Below are 16,899 nucleotides of genomic sequence, written 5' to 3'. Positions count from 1 at the left end.
ACTGTCCCTCCAGTCCCTCCATTTTTCTCTCAAAGGGACATGTCACATTTCTATAGGATTGGGAATTGGACATATAACATTTACCTGTACATTGGAAGCCAATATGCCTACCTTTTGCTTTATTATTGCTGGCACTCTATATTTTATATTGGCCAATGCTCACACATGCGCTGCATGGATTATGTGCAAAACTGAGTTTGACAAATTCACCTGGACTTAGGAATGAGTATTGAAGGCTTTTATTTCATTAATGGAGAGGATAGGGTTTATGCAAAGGGGATGCATTCTGTTTTCCAGATATATTTGTTGCTGTCTCCTTCTGCACTTTTGGCACAAAACAAAAGTGTCTGACTGATGCCAAGGACTCATCCTCTTGAGTTTAAGCTCCAAACTCAGATGCCAGTATTATGGACTGGGATGATCTCTCTCTAGCACCACCTGGGAAGGAGCCACACTTGAATCAGAGAAAGGAAACCACTATTGCAAGTCCTTGTATCCACTCCCCTTTTCTTCAAGGGTTGGGGAGCTAGTTTCCTAAGCCACTAGCTCCCATCACCTTGCAAATTCAGAGCCAAGATCTACACTTCCCTACCATTCATTGTGCAACCCTGTAGATCTGCAGCAATGGGCTTGCAATGGTTCAGAGCCAAGACCCACAATTCCCTAGCATTCATTATTCATTATGCAACCCTGTAGATTTGCAGCAATGGGCTTGCAATGCTCCAGCAATGGGCTTGCAATGGTCCCCACTGCTAGATGGGATGCTGAACCCACCAGTCAAAGATTTGGGACACCTTCCTCTGCTCTAGACCATCCGTTGCATCCATTGACCAACCATAAATGAAGCCCTGGTGGCACAGTGGTTAAATGCCAGTACTGCAGCCATTAACAGCCACAAGGTTGTGAGTTCGATCCCAGTCAAGGATCCAGGGTTGACCCAGCCTGGCATCTTTCCATAGGTTGCTAAAATGACTAAGCAGCTTGTTGGGGGGAAGTTAGCTTGCACACTGTAAACCACTTAGGGAGAGCTTAAGTGCACTTCTAAGCAGTATAGAAATGTACAGTACTTACTATTTCCATTGCTATAAATCTTATCCATAGCAAAGATGGTCTTCCAGTGTCAATGCTGCAGTGCAAAGATGTAGTACTGGTGTTAAAGGTCATGTGGGAGGCTCCACTTTGGGACAGACAGACACCCCGCATATGATGGAAGTACTTCCATAGAAGGAAAGGTCACAGAATAACAAGCGGATGCGTTTCAGGCACTTACAAGGAAGATACGCTGAAGAGTCCGTAATAAACCAAACTTCCCGAGAACATCAAACCCAGGAAAGAGCCAGCCGCAGTCCCTGCAATGAAGCCTGAAGGGACACCATCAACCTTTTTCGTTTCTGGATTGCCTGTGTTTTCTGGAGGGTGAAGAAGACAAAAAGGCCTTTGTTGGAGGACTACCAAAGTAGAGATGCAGTCTGTCTTCAGAGTAGCAAAGGGATAGATACTCCCTCCCCAAAAACATCTGGGTGCAAGGTGGGAAAATCTGTCCAGAATATCAAACCAGAAAGAGGACTTGTAACACACAACAGAAAAGAAGAAACAAAGTCTCACGGTCTTGAAAAATGTCATTTTACCTTTGCAATTAACCCAACGCAGTTTGGCCTAGTAGTATATAACAGCCTCCTTCAGAGGCTGATAAAAGAAATATCACAAACAAACAACAAAATGTATAGCAGGAGACAAGTAACAACTTGCAACATCAATTCTGTGTACTTACACCTTGCATCAAGATCCACGTCTCAATTCTCAAAATGCCCGTGAACCCAAATAATCTGATCCTTTATCAGCCCCTGAAGAGGGGCATTAAATATTACTGGGCTGAAACACATTGAGCTAATGGCAAGAATAAAAGCAACTTTTTTCCATTCCTCGAGACTTTGCTCTTCTCCACATCCTTCCCCAGAATATTAAAACTTTGGAGGGTGGATGGACTTACTTTATGTTTATCAACAACGGAAGACTGAGAGTATTTTTTCCTCACTTGCCTACATGATTTAAATGCTCCTCATTCTATTCAAATAGGATGTGATCCCGCCATTCATGATTCAGAGATATGTGGGTTTTTTTGCAGGGGCTGCAATCTAGAGAGGCAGGAGGCCAAGAGAGAGTTGTCAAGAGTTTTCCAAGCTCTGCCCAGGACCAGAGCTTGGCCCAGTTACTTTTAAAGACCACTCCTCCAGCTGGCAAGGCCACTCTGCATGCTGAGCATGGGATGTTGGCATCCAGAGGGCAAAAGTGTAACTTTTCCAAGCTCTGAGCCCTCTCAGATGTAGCCTCAGTGCTGCCTTTTATATTGCAATACTCATGCTCAACCCCACAAGGAGAACTTCTTTCACATGGTGCACCATCCCTTTGCATACTGATATTCCAGACTAACACAGTGATGTCTCTGAATTTTACCCATGAGGATAGTTACGCTCCTTCCCCGAATTCTCTGACGGGCTCAAAGTTGCATACATGGCTCATTCCCCTTTGCCCACACAACCATCCTGCAAAGAAGGTCAGCCTGAGAGAACAAGTACATCTGGCCCAAGTTCACTCACTAATCTTCATGGCCTGGTGAGGATGGGAGTGGAAGCTGGGACTTCCAAATCCCAACCCAACCCACTACCTACACCATCAGCCATGCTGTCTGGGGCTGATGGGAGTTATAGTCATAGAATCATAGAGTTGGAAGAGACCGCAAGGGCCATCCAGTCCAACTCCATTCTGCCATGCAGGAACTCTCAATCAAAGCATCCCCATTGTCAGATAGCCATCCATACGTCTGGAGAACACCAGGTTGCTTGCCACTGTCCTGCAAGATACGGGACTGAAGCATTCGCCTCTCACCTGGGACAAAGAGGTATACGTGGCCCTTTTGAGGGTCACCGGACCCCCGGAGCTTATTCTTCAAGATGGTGTAGTTCCCGGTGTCGGCCGCCTTCAGCTCTCGGATGTGCAGTGAACAGTCTTTGCCTGCCGTTTCTCGCCCGGTGTTGGCCGGTCCGTCTTCTTGTACAAAGACTGGAGGAGGGAAGTAAGTGAGGATCCGGTGCTCCTCATCTCCTCCTCCTCGTAACCAAAAACAGATGCCAATGCCTTCCAAGTATCCTCCGGGGGTGAGGGTGATGTTCTGCCCTGCGACAGGTTCTGGTGGGTCCAACGTGACTCCGATTTCATGCCCACCATGGCTCTGGGACAACTGGAGGCAAGAGCTCAAGAGGAAGGCTGCAGGGAAACATCGGAAGGGAGGATGCAAGGGAGAAGGTGGTGAGTTCAAGGAAAGGCCTGCTTCCCCATAGAAGAGCTAGTGATTTGTCACAATTTGCCCAAGGTCACCCTGTGAGCCTCCATGGATTCGAACCCAAGTCTCTCAAGGTTCTGGTCTGACACTCAAAAATTAAATAGTGCCTTCAGCTAAAACACTACTTTTTAATTAAAAAGCATGAAAATTTAAAGCAAAGGTTCAAACGGCAGGTTGACCCTTGAGTCACCACAAGTTGGTAATGACTTGACAATGCACAACAACAACAACAACAACAACAAGTCTATGATTCTATGATTCTGTGTATGACTATGACTCTGGAAACCAAGACTTGATTCCCCCTGCAAGACACACACTCTCAGCCCCAGTAAACCCCATGCTAATGTCGCCTTAGGGTTGCCGTAAGTTGGAAACGATTTGAAGGCACGCAACAACAAAGTGCCCTTGTGAGAGGCAGCATGGTGTAATGGTTTGAGCACTGGACTATGACTCTGGGGACCAGGGTTCCATTCCTCTTTTGGCCATGGAAACCCACTGAACAATCATGGATGAATCACACACTCTTGGCCCACAAAAACTCCATAATGGTGTCACCTTAGGGTTGTCATAGGTCAGAAACATCTTGAAGGCATGCAACAACAAACAACATGCATTCATTATTAGAATAACTCATGCTTCTGGGCCTTTTAGGCACACCTCAGCATATCCTAATCCAGCCTTGTCTTTCAACCAGCCAGCCATCCATCCATCCCTCACCTATTAGTGGCAGCATCTGCCATGCCCTGCCATGCCCTGCCATGCCCAGGAAGAGCGCATGATGTGCCCATTGCCCACATGAGGCCCCTTCCACTCTAAGAAATGGAAGGACCTTGCCCACTGATCTTCTGGGTGGCCTTCTGGTGCCCAGTAGAGATGCCCTGGTCCCTCTGCCACCAGTGGAGTCCAGCTTCTCACCACCCATCCATCCATCCCAGGATCTTCTCCTTCTTCTAAGGGCCAAGAGGTCACTCCACTGGCTCCGCCCCCTTGGACCAAGAAGCCACAAAGTAGAACCCAGCAGTGAGACCTTGGAGCGCCAGGCTGGCGGTTTTTATACTGGAGTTCTGGCCCCGCCCCCTTTGGGCTCCGCCCCTTCTGACCACCTGGGAAGCCTTAAAGGGACAGTCCTTGTTCTCAGAGCTGGGATGAGCCTCCTGCTGCCATGGTGGCATCCCCTCCCCACAATTTGCAGCCTCTTGCCATGGAAAGTTTGGCCCTTTGTTTGATTTGTTACTTATTCACTCCATTGCAGTCTTCTGGCCAGCTGGCATTCCCAAATGGCCCCTGTCCAGGCTGACCAGCCATGTATCCTCCTTTCCTTTGACTCTTTAAATTGGTTAATTGGATGGATGGATGGATGGATGGATGGATGGATCTTCTTGTGCTGTTTGTAATTGTACTGTATTCTTTGATTCCTTGAGTCCTTCTGTTGGGAGAAAGGTGGGCTATAAGGAAATCCTATTGCCTGCTCCATTCTATCCTTCTGTCCGGGAGGCATGATGGTGCCCAAAGTGCCCTCCCTTCGGAGCATGGCCAGGAAGCATGGGTTCCTATGTTCTGGAGCCCCCCTGGCGCTGGCCTGCCTTTCCTTTGGCGCTGCCTCCCAGATGTTTGGGTCCTCCAGATGTCCTCCAGTTCCTAGGATCCCTGGTGCTCCGTCCAAGGGGCGGGGGCTTCTGGGAGGGGAAGTCCGAGAACAGCCACAGCAAGGTTTGGGCAGAGCATCCCTCTCTGCCTTGGGAGGAGAAGGGCTGGGCTGGCATGGGCTGGCATGGGCAGGGTAAGTCCCAGCTCGCCGGGCTGGAAGGCAGGCAGCCCAGCCGAAGGCAGCAGCAGCAGCAGCAGCCTCCTCCCTGGGACCCAGAGCCGCCATGGGGCCTCCTCCTCCTCCTCCTCCTCTTCTTCTTCCTCGGAGGGATGGGGCTCTGGGCCGCCTTCTCGGGGGGCCCCCTCTGGGCTGGCAAGGCTCCGGCTGGCAGGCGGCGCTCCTGGCGAGTAAGGCACCGACCGGAGCAAGGAAGGAGAGGGCAAGAAGAGGGCCCTTTGGGACTCCAGCTCCCAGCATCCCCTGCCCCCCACAAGCCAGGGTTCTGGGATCTGCAGTCCCCTTTAATAATGATGATAATGATGATGATAATAATAATAATAATAATAACCTAGTTGAGACCAGTTAGAATGGCATTAGGGGGTTAGAACTCGCCTTCCTTCCTTCCTTCCCTCCCTCCCTCTGCGTGGTTCTTTCTTAATTTTTCTTTCTTTTCCTTTTTTTCCTTCCGTCTGTGTCTGTCTGTCTGTCTTTCTTTCTTTCTGTTGGCCTGTCTGTCTGTCCCTCCCGTCTTTCTTTTCCATCTGTGTATTTTGCTTGCTTGCTTCTGTCGTCGTCTGTTGGCCTGTCTGTCCTCTTTCTTCTTCTTTCTTTCTTTCCTTTCTTCTTTCTCTTCCTCAAAGATTTCCTGTTAAAAATGGACAGGATAGAGAAAGATGCGATGAAAATGCCACGTTGTTTCTAGTGTAAATATGCATTTCTCTAGTGTTGCGGGATTTTTTTTTCCCCAATTGCCTTTAGAGTCTTAAAAATAGTTTTTAGCTGGATTGGTGTTTTTCGTCTTTAAAACTTTTGTTTTTTTGTTGTTGCTGTTGTTGTTGTTGTTGGTGAGCCTTCAACTCCTTTCCGACTTAATGGCATGGCAAGCCTAAGGCAAAACCTATCCTGGGGTTTTTCTTGAAGTTCAGAGGGGCTTTTGCCATGCCTTGTCCCTGCGGCTGAGAGAGTGTGACTATTGCACAGGTGTCACCCAGTGGGTTTTCATGCGCAAGTGGGGAACCGAACAAAGGCCCCCCAGCAAACACTGCTGGAAAAGTGGGAGCCACTGGGCGCTTGTTGGGCAATATGGTCTTCCGTGAGAATTGTCCAGAAGAAACCAGGAAAGGAGAAGCAAGATAGTTGAGGTCTTGCGAGCAGAGATCCCCACAACAAACGAAGACCGGGAGACAAGCCGGAAGAAAAAATAGTTAAACTAGCTCCACACCTTTTCCCCCCAGGCCCCCAAATGTCCCCCAATCAAGAAAGACACACTCACTGGGTAAAAGGTGAACACAAGGAAATAAAGTTTACTAACAAACAGTGGTACCAAACCAGTACAACAGGCACAGGTTCAATGTTGCCAGGAAAAACCTTACAGGTACGAAACAACAGTCTCCATGCATCTCAAAGAAAAGTTAGTCTGCTCAGCAATGGCAATCCCATACCCACTGAGGAGATGCGGCGCAAAGCACAAGCTAGTAAGGTAAGGGCGATGGGGACTTCTTCACCCCAAGAACAACGACGAAAGGTAATAAAGTGTCCACGCAGGTCAAACAGGAACATGATAGTGGAGCAGGAGGAGGGGAGTGTGTTAGTAAGGCAATAAAAACTACCATTGACATGCATTCCAAAAAGACTTGGCCAAAAGCATCAGAAGACATGAGTACTAGAAAGGCTTAGCATGCGAAGTTGCTATTCCCAACACCCCGTTCTCAACTGAGCAGCACCCAACCAAACCCATCTTGACTCGTAGGTTACTCGAAACCATCTCTGGTAATGGTTTGGGTCAAAGGTCAGCTGTCATCTCGTAGTCGGACAGTAGTCATCTTGAATCACGCCCTTCTTCGTCAGAATCGCGCACATAATTGCTTGAACAATGTGTTTTGGCTTCGCTATTATGTTTCTGTTTGGGAAAGTTTTATGCAACTCGGGTGACTCAAATATCTCATGGCTTTTTCTCTTGATTCAAAGTCAGTGAACAGTATAAGCCATTGCATTCTCCAAGCTTCCGATGCGGCTATATATTCTGCTTCTTGTGGAGGATAGGGCCACCATACTTGTTGTGACTGGCCCAAGAAATAGTCCATTGCCATAAAGAACAAGCTCCACTGGTGGATAATCCGTCTGTGGTGCATTGCCCCAGTCTGGCATCTGTAAACACACAAGACTTGGATTATTGCTGGTGGCACTTTAGTTGAAGGATCAAGGTTCCTTTTAAGTATCTTGCTACTCTTCTTTACACAGCGTCCAGTCCTTTTGGGTAGGTGAACTGACTTTTTCTTGCTCAATATTCCTACAGCAGCAGGCAATGTCTGGTCTGGGTAGTTGTAGTTAGTACAGAAGTTTTCCTATTGCAGTTCTGTATAGATCTTTTGTCTGGTAACAGTTCTTTCTTGTCATTGCTCTTAAGGAAGTCAACTACCAGCGTGTTGCTACAGATGTGCATGCCTAGTCCCAATGTTTCAGGAGATCGTGATCTTTTTGCTTTTGGCATCGTACAGATCCATCTTGTTCTCTTTGTTCGTATGCCTAAGTAATATGTGCATTTCCCATTCTTTAGTCAACTCTATGCAGTGATGTACAATTCAGCATAGTCGTAGCTCGCTAGAGAGCGAGGATCAGGTCATCAACATATGTCAGAAGGTAAGTCAAATGCCATCTGGGGCTGGGAATAAGCATTGGTCTGCTTTCCTTGTTGAAAGTCCAACTTTCAGCCTCATCTAGTTTCTCATTCCAGGCTCGGCGGCCTGTGTTACCCATAGACCCCTTCTCAAGCTTGCAGACAGAGGTTGTGGTCTGAGTCTACAAAGCCTGAGGGCGCGTCATGTAAATGTCCTCTGTAACATGCCATGTCAAATGCAGTTTTCACACAACATGTTTGACAGTCATTTGTTTTGAGCAGCTGGGCTGAGTAAGCACCTAATTGTGGTATGTTTGTGACAACTGGTGAAAGGTCCTAATCAAGTCTCTCCATACTTTTGTGAGAAACCTTGTGCAACAAGTCTGCCGGTGTAGCGTTCAACTTGCCTTCGTGCAGCTTGTTTTAGTTTAACACCCATCTGGATCCATATGGATTTCTTCCTGGTGGGAGTTCTGTAAGTGCCAGTTCCATTTTTGTGAAAAGCATCATTTCTCTTCTGCAGCAGCTTTTCTCCATTGTGTTTGCCTCATCAGTAGGCATTTGCTCAATTTCTTCTATGTTTCTATTGTTCTCTGGGTAAAGTTGACTTTGTAAGGAAAGAAAAATCATAGTGGGTACACCTCTGTGGGTCGCATGAGTATCGTGAAAGCTGGTCTGGAAACCTCATCTGTCCTCCGGCAAAGCATCTCTCTGGTGTCCAGCAGCACAGCCTCAGCACCAGTCCTGCAATCCCCTTCTGAAGGTGTAGAAATCATCGCATCCCCTCTGGAGATAAAGACTCTGTTTTGTATGTCTCTGGGTAGGAACAACAATTGGTCGATTAAGGCAATCGTGGTGTTGTGTAATCTTACCCTTCGTGAGAAGTACACATGCACCATCTTGTTCTTCCGAGGAGATCAAGAACAGTTCCCTCTTTGTCTAGTTGTTCGCTTCGTTCAGCAAAGTATGCTCTGCCAATGTGTACAGGGACTTGAACAACCTGAATCCATCAACCAAGACCCTTAGAATTAGCTGTGGTATAGTATTATTAATTGGTCAAAGCATGGGGCTGTAATGAGAAAAGCGACTCCCGTTGAAATTCTTTCCTTGAGGAATCAGTTTCCCTCTAGCCCCCAATCTGGGCTGGTGTTCTCTCCTGCGAAAATTGGCAGTTTGAGAAACAAAGCTAACATTGGTGTTGAAACTAGCTCTCTGCTGGTGAAGCAAACTGAATCAGTTTGGGAGGGTGAAGCAAAACTGTGGGCGATATGCCCCCGTTTCTTACAATCTGAGCAAGTAACTTTCCTGATTGGGGTAGTGGGAGTGGGGTCTTTCTAAGCAGTGAAATTTGGCAAAGTCAACTTTTCCTCGCGCCCTGGTAGACCACAGGGGTTCTCTCGAAGCATTCTGGGTCGGAGTTTAAAGGCAAAACTTGATCAAAATCTAAACGACCTGATATCAGAAAGTGTGTGAAATCAAACGGTTTGAAAGGCATCAAAATTCTCCCTAGCGTTCCAACTAGAAATGCGACGTGAGGCTCATCATGAGTTTAAGTCACAAAAGAGACAATCCGGTCAAACAAAGCATTATCTTGCAAGAGGCGTTCACAGTGGTCTGCTTGGAGTTCAGCTAAGATTCCATTAACGCATGCCATGACACAAAACAAGCGTCTTATGTGGTCTCGTCCGTCCATAGTTAGTCGCAAGTTTAAAAGCATGATCCTTGTACAAATTAGTACAGTCCCCCGAACCAAAATTCAGCAGTTCTGATGAGAAACTTTCTAAGACTATGTGCATTGCCACACACACCGTTCTGTTTCATCCATTTTCGCTCTGACCTCATATCATATTAGGCATTTCGGATTCTAAACATGAGATACATCATGCGCTTGCAGAAAAATTTCCAATCTTTTCTTCCATCTGAAAAATTGTAAGGAGTCAACCTCACTTTGTAGCCGGCAGTTGCGACATGTTGTTTAAAAAAATCAATCAAAATCCAAAACTTCAAAAAATTCAAAAATCAAAACCTTATATTCAAAAAACAAATCAGCAGCTCAAAAAAGCAAAACTAAAATCTCTGGTGGACATGGGCTTTTAGTTAAAGAAAGGGAGGGTGAGGAAAAACAAAATGACCACAACAATAATAACAATCCGAACAAACACCCGAACAATCTAGTTTTAAATTGTTCGTGCTCTGCTCGCGAGCGCCTGGCCCCAAACCTGTTGGAATATTGGTTCTTCTTGAGATTGTCAGAAACCAGGAAGGAGAAGCAAGATTAGTTTAGTCTTGCTAGCAGAGACCCCCCCCACAAAAGAGTGAGCAAGCAGGAAAAAATAGTTTAACTAGCTCCCACCAACCTTCTCCCAGCCCCCAATGTCCCCAATAAAAGACACCAACTCACATTGGTTAAAAGTGAGAAAAGGAAATAAGTTACTTACAAAATCATGTGTACAAACCAGTACACAGGCACAGGTTCATGTTGCAGGAAAATTCAGGTAGAAAAACAGCTCCATGCATCTCAAAGAAAGTTAGTCCTCGCAATGCATCCATCTCCACTTGGGAGATGCTGCTCACAGCAAGCTAGTAAGGTAATGCGATGGGGGCTCTTCACCACAAGAACAAAGAAAAGGTAATAAGTGTCCTCATGGTAAACAGGAAATGATAGTGGATGAGGAGGGGTTGTTAGTAAGCAATAAACTACCATTGACATGCATCCTAGAAAAGATCTGGCCTAAAAGCATCATAGAAGACATATACTAGAAAGGCTTAGCATGCGAAGTTGCTATAGCCCAACACTGCGTATATTTTTAAAAGGCAAATGTCCTCTCACCTGTCCTTGGCCAGGCTAGATAATGGCATTTATGGGTGGCAAGAGGTAGGGCTGTGCGTACTCTTTGCCACCCTTGCATCCTCTTGGCACAGGACCAGAGCCAAGCCTGGGCGCTTCCGTGGCAACACAGGCACAGCTGGCCAAGGCGGCTACTGAAAAACAGCGGCCAACTCTCCAGTGCTGACCCAAGGCATTTTGCTGCCTGAGGGAAAAACAAATGGGAGCCCACATCAAGACATGACCCTCACTGCAGATAATAGCTGGCTAGTTTAGAAGGAGCAGGATGGAGTATGACTCTGGAGACCAAGGTTCGATGCCCAGCTCAGCCCTCATTGCCATTGCCTTCCTTGAGGCTGAGAGAGTGTGACTTGTCCTAGGTCACCCTGGGTGTCTCTCTCAGCCTCAGGGAAGGCAAAGGCAAACCTCTTCTGAGCAAATCTTGCCAAGAAAACCCCACTATAAGTTCACCTTACGGTTGCCATGAGTCATGTAGTGGTTTGAGTGTTGGACTATGACTCTGGAGACTAAGGTTCGATTCCTTGCTCAGCCATGAAACCCTCTGGGTAGCCTTGGACAAGTCACACTCTCTCGGCCTCAGAGGAAGGCCATGGCAAAGCTCATTTTACTATATAGTGCGGTTTTCCCATTTTCACGAGGGTCCTGTGCCCCTAACCCCAGCAAATGTGGGGAGTCCACTGTACTATGCTTTGGAGAGAACCGCCTTCTGTCATTTTGTGCCGCAGCCTCCATCCTGGTTTCTTCCAACCTGCCAATTCACAGCCAGGAGATTTCCATCTTGCTGGAACCCTCCAACCTGATTGAAGAAGGAGAGACCATCAGCCTAACCCCACAGGTCAGCCCTGACCCCTTCAGAGACTGCCGCTGGCTCCGAGGGATGGAGCTGATCATGACCCATGAGGCCGGCCAGCCTCTCTTTGTCCTGGGAGAGGCCTACAGCGGACGGGAGGTCATGGAGCAGGACTGCTCCCTCTACATCAGCAACGCCACGGAGGACGATTCTGGAACATATACAGTGATCATAGACAGAGATGGAGCCTCTTATGCAAGAGGAGATGTTGACCTCCTGGTGGCAGGTGAGCCTTGCTTTCTCCTTGACCCTCCTGGCCAAAGCTCTGAGGACACTGACCCATAGAACCACAGGTCTGGAAGGGACCCCCGTGCAGGAAAACACAACTAAAGACCTCCTGAAAGATGCCCATTCCACCTCTGTTTAAAGAGGGAGAGTCCACCATTCTCCAATTTGATCCACCTTTGGCTTCAGCCTCAGCAATCCTGACCTGGATTCCTGTTGTTTTCTCATTTTACGCATTTTTGTAGAATCGTTGGGTTTGTGTGGATTTGTAGTTTGCTAAGGGGCTTAGAATGCTCCACCGGAGAGTTTTAGTGCTTTAATTTAGGGGTGTGCACTAGAGATTCCTAAGCCCCTCAGCAAACTACGAATCTCAGGACTCCAGAGGTGAGAGCCATGGCAGCTGAAATGGTATGATAGTACTATAATATACATAGTATGAAACTGGAGGCTGCAAGGACCCAGAAAGAAGGACTGACACACGCATTTACTCTTTTCTTCTGTCTACAGCAAAACTCTCTCAAGCTGTCTTGCAACCTGCCAAATCCATCGTAGAAGAGAATGGAAATGTCACCTTACAGTGCATCACCTCCGGCAGCTCCGTGTTCACCATCTCTTGGGTCAAGGATGGCCAGCCAGTCCCAGAGACGGAGGTGCTTTCTAACCAGAGCCATAAACTCATGCTCAGGAACATCACCAGAGACGTGGCCGGGAGCTACACCTGCGTGGCCACCAACCCTTTCAGCAATGTGGCGAGCAACCCTGGGCAGATCATTGTCACAGGTGAGTCGCCCCAGGCCAAAGAGCCAAATCAGGAATAAAAAATGGATTTAGACAAAGAGTAGGAACCACAAAACCTTCTGGGTGTGGTTCAACTGCAGCTCCCAGCGTTTCTCACCTTTGGCTCCATTGTGCCATCCAAGAACATCTGGAGGGCCACAGGACACTATAGCCATAGGGAAGCTATATATTGAGGGGGGGGCACCATGGAAGTCAAGGGTGGGAACTATATGTGGCCCTCAAGTTTTGTTGGACTGTAATCCCCAGCAGTCATCTAGGCAACAGTGAAGAATGCTGGGAGTCCTAGTCAAAGAGCATTGCTTAATTCCCACCTTCAAGGCAGCCAGAATGTCCTCTATTCATCCAGAGAGCCTTGTTCAGAAAACGGAAAGCAAATTAGTTTGATGCCAGTCTTAATTGACAGCAGTTCTTAAAGCAGAGATTCCTAAACTTTGGATCTCCCAAGTATTTGGCACTTCAGCTCCCAGAAGCCCCAGCTGCCATGGCCAATGACCAGGAATCCTGGGAGCTGAAGTTCAACAAAATCAAAGTATGGAAACCATTGCTTTAGTCAGTGCTTCCCAAAATTTGGTCCTCCAGATGTTTTGGACTTCAGCTCCCAGAATTCCTGACTATTGGCCAAGTTGGCTGGGGCTTCTGGGAGCTGAAGTTCAAAACACCTGGAGGACTAAAGTTTGGGAATCACTGCCTTAAGGAGGCACTTTCCCCTCTGCTCTAGATTCTCCTGACTGGAGTGGTGCCTCATGGAAATCTGGCGATATTGTGAAGATTGTGGCTGGAACCTTTAGTGCACTCCTGGTCATTTGCATTGGATTGATGCTGCTTTTCTTCTGCCTCCGTGAGTGAATCCCTTGGGATCTGGGAGGGTCAGGTCCCTGGGCTCCGTTCCCAGCAATGGAGCAAGAGGAGAGATAGCAACACAGAAATGGATCAGGAATGACAGAATGAAAGAGCTGAAAGGGACCCTCAAGGGCCACCTACTCCAACCCTCCTCCATGCAGGAATCTCCAGCTGAAGCACCCCTGAGAGATGGCCATCCACCTCAGTCTAAGCTAACTGTATGTGTGTGTGAGTGTGTCTGTCTGTGCCTTCATGTCTCCTGTCGACCTATGGCCGCCCTGTGAATTTCCATAAGGTTTTCTTTAGACAAGGAACCCTGAGAGGTGCTTTTGCCAGTTTCTTCCTCAGAAATATCACCAACAGCATCTGGTCTTTGTTGGCGGTTCCCCACACAAGTAGTAACCAGGGCTCGCTCAGCTTAGCTTCCAAGATCAGACAGGATCCATTGCCGTTAGGGTATAGGTTTGCAAGGAATTCAATGGGAGAAGGTTGTTTTTCAGCCCAATTGTACTTTATTGGATGGAGAAACAATGGAAGATTTGCAAACCACAACAGATATTCCAAAACTAATGGAGAAGTTGGATATTCAAGATCTGGACTCTCATTCTCTCTCTTACTTTCCTTCAGGATGCAGACGCTGGAGAAGAGGGACGCCGCCTCCTGTCCTTGCGCCATCTGCACCGCCATCGGCTCCGCCTCCGTCCTATGAGAACGTTTACCCTTTTGGGCCCACAGGGCCATGGGTGAGTTGTGTAAAGCAACTCTACTCTTCCATGGTGCTGTTCCCCATTTATGGGCAGCACCAGCATTATGGGAGTTCTTTGGGAGACCAAAAGACTAGGTAACCTCTAGCACAGTGATGGCGAACCTATGCCACACGTGCCAGAGGTGGCACTCAGAGCTCTCTCTGTGGGCACATGTGCCATCGCCCCAGCACAGAGTTTGCCAGAATTTGTAACTGAAAAGCCAGAGGGACATGGCACTTTGCAATAAATAAGTGGGTTTTGGGTTGCAATTTGGGCACTCGGCCTCTAAAAGGTTCACCATCACTGCTCTAGCACAATATGTTCCAAGCATTAGGATTACATATGTGCATAGGAAGCAGTGCATCTCCTAAATCAGGTCCTTGGTAGTCCATTCAGTCAGTATTGCAAACTGTTATTAGCAGTCATGGCTTTGCATGGGTTTTTCCCCCTTGTCCAAGCCCAAAGATGTGCCAGCATGGTGTAGTGGTTTGAGATTGGACTAAGATGCTGGGGGACCAGGGTCTGAATCCCCACTTAGCCATGGAAACCCTCTACTCTGGTGCCACAACAAAACTACAGTTCCCAGAATTCCCTAGCACTGAACCATGACAGTTAAAGTGGTGTTATTTCTGCAGCGCAAATGCAGCCAGAGACACTGAAAGGGCATGGAGGCCTCTGTGGCTGAGAAACTGGAAGACAGCTCTTAAAAAGACGTAACAAACTGCCTCCACAGGTTTATCATTAATGGGTAACTCTTTTCTGTTTCAACCCAGGCCAGTCCTGAGAGCTCCCCGGAAAATATATACAAGGTAAGCCAAGGCTGTTCATGCTTCTTCTGCTTTCTCCCATAAAGGAGATTATTGTGGCTGTTTTAAAAATCAGAATAGCCAAGCAAAGCAAGTCTAGCTCTTCCAGGCAATAGGCTGGATATTACTTGCAGCTATTTCTTTTAAAGAGTACTGTCTTTTTCAAAATTGCAAACAGCCCTCAAGTTTTATCAGAGGATGCATTTCAGTGCTGTGTAAATTTACAGCGCTATATAAATAAAGCTTAATAATAATAATAATAATAAATCATCTTCTCATAGAATCATCAAACAGCTTTGGACAGCCTTGTTTCCACAGAACCGATCTCATTTTTTCTTTCTCACCAGACCTTACAACGCAGAGTTTGGACCATGCATGAAGATGCAAAGCAAGAACCAATGAAACCACAATGAGCCGCCCTTCCTTAGCCCTGAAACCACCAGGTCCTTCTTGCCTTCCAGATGAGATCCATACTTTCAAGTAGCTTTTGCATCCAGCACAGGTGGCAGGGGGGTATAGTGGTTATAGAGCACTGGACTTCTGGGATTTGAGAGATCCAGGTTCTAGTCACCACCAAGTCATCAAACTGGCTGATCTTAGCCTAGTCCTCCTCCTCGCTCTCAGCCTGACCTACCTCACAGGGCTGTTGTGAGGGCCAAGCAGAGGGGAGGAGGTCTACACACATATAACCGTGAACTTGTTGGGGGGGGGAAGTGGGATATAAATGAAAGAAAAAATAAAGGTTGGGATTTGCTTCTTCCCTTGAGGCCCTATCCTTCTCAAATAGGTGTCAACAATTGTTCGGGTTTCAGGGGTTGCAATGCCCCCCCAGTAGACCTTAGAGGGCCACACATTCCCATGTGCCCCCATCACATACCCTCCAACTGTCCCAATTTGGCAGGGATGGTCCCAGTTAATCCTTGGCCGTCCCACTTTTCCAGCTGCTTAGAAATGTCCCAGTTTCTCTCTCCTCCTCCCACTCACTTTTGCCTTTTGTTCCCGGCTGCAGCTGTTGCAAAATGAATTCCAAGTCCCAAAGTTGGTTGGTTGGTTGGACTTACATCCCCAAAGTTGTTTGCACTCAGTTAATTCAGCAAGTAGGAAATAGAGGAGGGATGGAGTCCTCCGCTTTCCAGGAGGGTCAAGCAAGAGCTTTCCCTCTTGAGCATGCTCTCTGGTTGCTGGACCACAGCTGTCCACTGGGCTGGTCATCTCTGAAACGTTGGAGGATGATAAAATAAGCAAAAATGTAAGATAAGTTAGTGATGGCAGTTATTAGGGGTGAAGCAGTTACAAAGTTTAAATGCGCTGAGGTTGTATGTGCAATATTGCAATTTGAAGGTATTGTTTTAATTTTGCTAGCTGTCTGTGTCCCAACTCTTAGCATGACCTTCAGGGGTATATATGGGAATTAGGAGTGATGAGTCACGTTGGTGCCAATGTGGCGTGTGTCCCCCTCTTTGTTTAAGTGTGGAAAACATCATAAGAACAGCAGAATTAGAACCAGGAAAAGGAGGAGTGAAGAGAGGAGGAAGCAACGTTAACAACTTAAAAGAGATGCGGACAGTGACCCCGTAATATTAGCAGAAGGCATTCAGGAACTGGAGCAGTGCATAAGGAAGGTCAAAGAGGAAAGTGCAAAGGCAGGTCTGATGCGGAACATAAAGAAAACAAAAAGAATGGCCACAGAAGAAAGACACAAGTTCAGTCTAGGCAATGAGGAAATTGAAATAGCTAAAGGCTTCCCATATTATCTAGGATCAAACCTTGACCAGAATGGAGACTGCAGTCAGTAAATAAGACTAGGAATGGGAAGGGCAGCTATGAAGGAACTGGAAAAGATGCTGAAGAGCCAAGACCATACAACTGAGCAGTAAAGCCAGAATTGCCCAGGTCATTGCATTCCCCATCATCCCCAGGTACGGATGGGAGAGCTGGACAGTGAAGGAAGCAGAAGAAAGAGAATCAACTCCTTTGACATGTGGGGCTGGAGAAGAGGACTTGGGTTGATTTCATGGAGAG

General features: G+C 47.3%; 2 protein-coding genes across 2 annotated transcripts; one reads left to right on the top strand and one right to left on the bottom strand.

Annotated features, from left to right (window-relative positions):
- Positions 1–287: 287 nt before the first annotated feature.
- On the bottom strand, positions 288–4,277 carry LOC121915010 (carcinoembryonic antigen-related cell adhesion molecule 4-like). The gene is made up of 4 exons (XM_042438827.1): positions 4,058–4,277; positions 2,887–3,264; positions 1,271–1,409; positions 288–438 (listed from the first exon to the last, which is right to left on the bottom strand). Exons 1-4 carry the CDS (start codon positions 4,260–4,262, stop codon positions 429–431), a joined length of 732 nt encoding a protein of 243 aa, XP_042294761.1. The 5' UTR covers positions 4,263–4,277; the 3' UTR covers positions 288–428.
- Positions 4,278–5,211: 934 nt separating this feature from the next.
- Positions 5,212–14,034, top strand: LOC121915571 (carcinoembryonic antigen-related cell adhesion molecule 21-like). The gene is made up of 5 exons (XM_042439905.1): positions 5,212–5,335; positions 11,338–11,688; positions 12,195–12,467; positions 13,180–13,327; positions 13,953–14,034. Exons 1-5 carry the CDS (start codon positions 5,212–5,214, stop codon positions 14,032–14,034), a joined length of 978 nt encoding a protein of 325 aa, XP_042295839.1.
- The last annotated feature ends 2,865 nt before the right edge of the window (positions 14,035–16,899 follow it).

This window comes from Sceloporus undulatus, chromosome 9 (genome assembly GCF_019175285.1).
Source record: "Sceloporus undulatus isolate JIND9_A2432 ecotype Alabama chromosome 9, SceUnd_v1.1, whole genome shotgun sequence".
NCBI classification, from domain to species: Eukaryota; Metazoa; Chordata; class Lepidosauria; order Squamata; family Phrynosomatidae; genus Sceloporus; species Sceloporus undulatus.
The sequence above is the reverse complement of the archived record's forward strand: the minus strand, read 5'-3'. Positions and strand labels throughout refer to the sequence as shown.

Bases quoted from the DNA above. Each gene is read 5' to 3' on its own strand.
- LOC121915010 (XM_042438827.1), bottom strand. From the start codon at position 4,262: ATGGGTGGTGAGAAGCTGGACTCCACTGGTGGCAGAGGGACCAGGGCA. The intron at 3,265-4,057 runs GTGAGGGATGGA...GTTTCCCTGCAG, and splicing joins GCAGATGCTGCCACTAATAG to CCTTCCTCTTGAGCTCTTGC. The intron at 1,410-2,886 runs GTGAGAGGCGAA...TTCACCCTCCAG, and splicing joins CGTATACCTCTTTGTCCCAG to AAAACACAGGCAATCCAGAA.
- LOC121915571 (XM_042439905.1), top strand. From the start codon at position 5,212: ATGGGGCCTCCTCCTCCTCCTCCTCCTCTTCTTCTTCCTCGGAGGGAT. The intron at 5,336-11,337 runs GTAAGGCACCGA...TTTGTGCCGCAG, and splicing joins GCAGGCGGCGCTCCTGGCGA to CCTCCATCCTGGTTTCTTCC. The intron at 13,328-13,952 runs GTGAATCCCTTG...ACTTTCCTTCAG, and splicing joins CTTTTCTTCTGCCTCCGTGA to GATGCAGACGCTGGAGAAGA.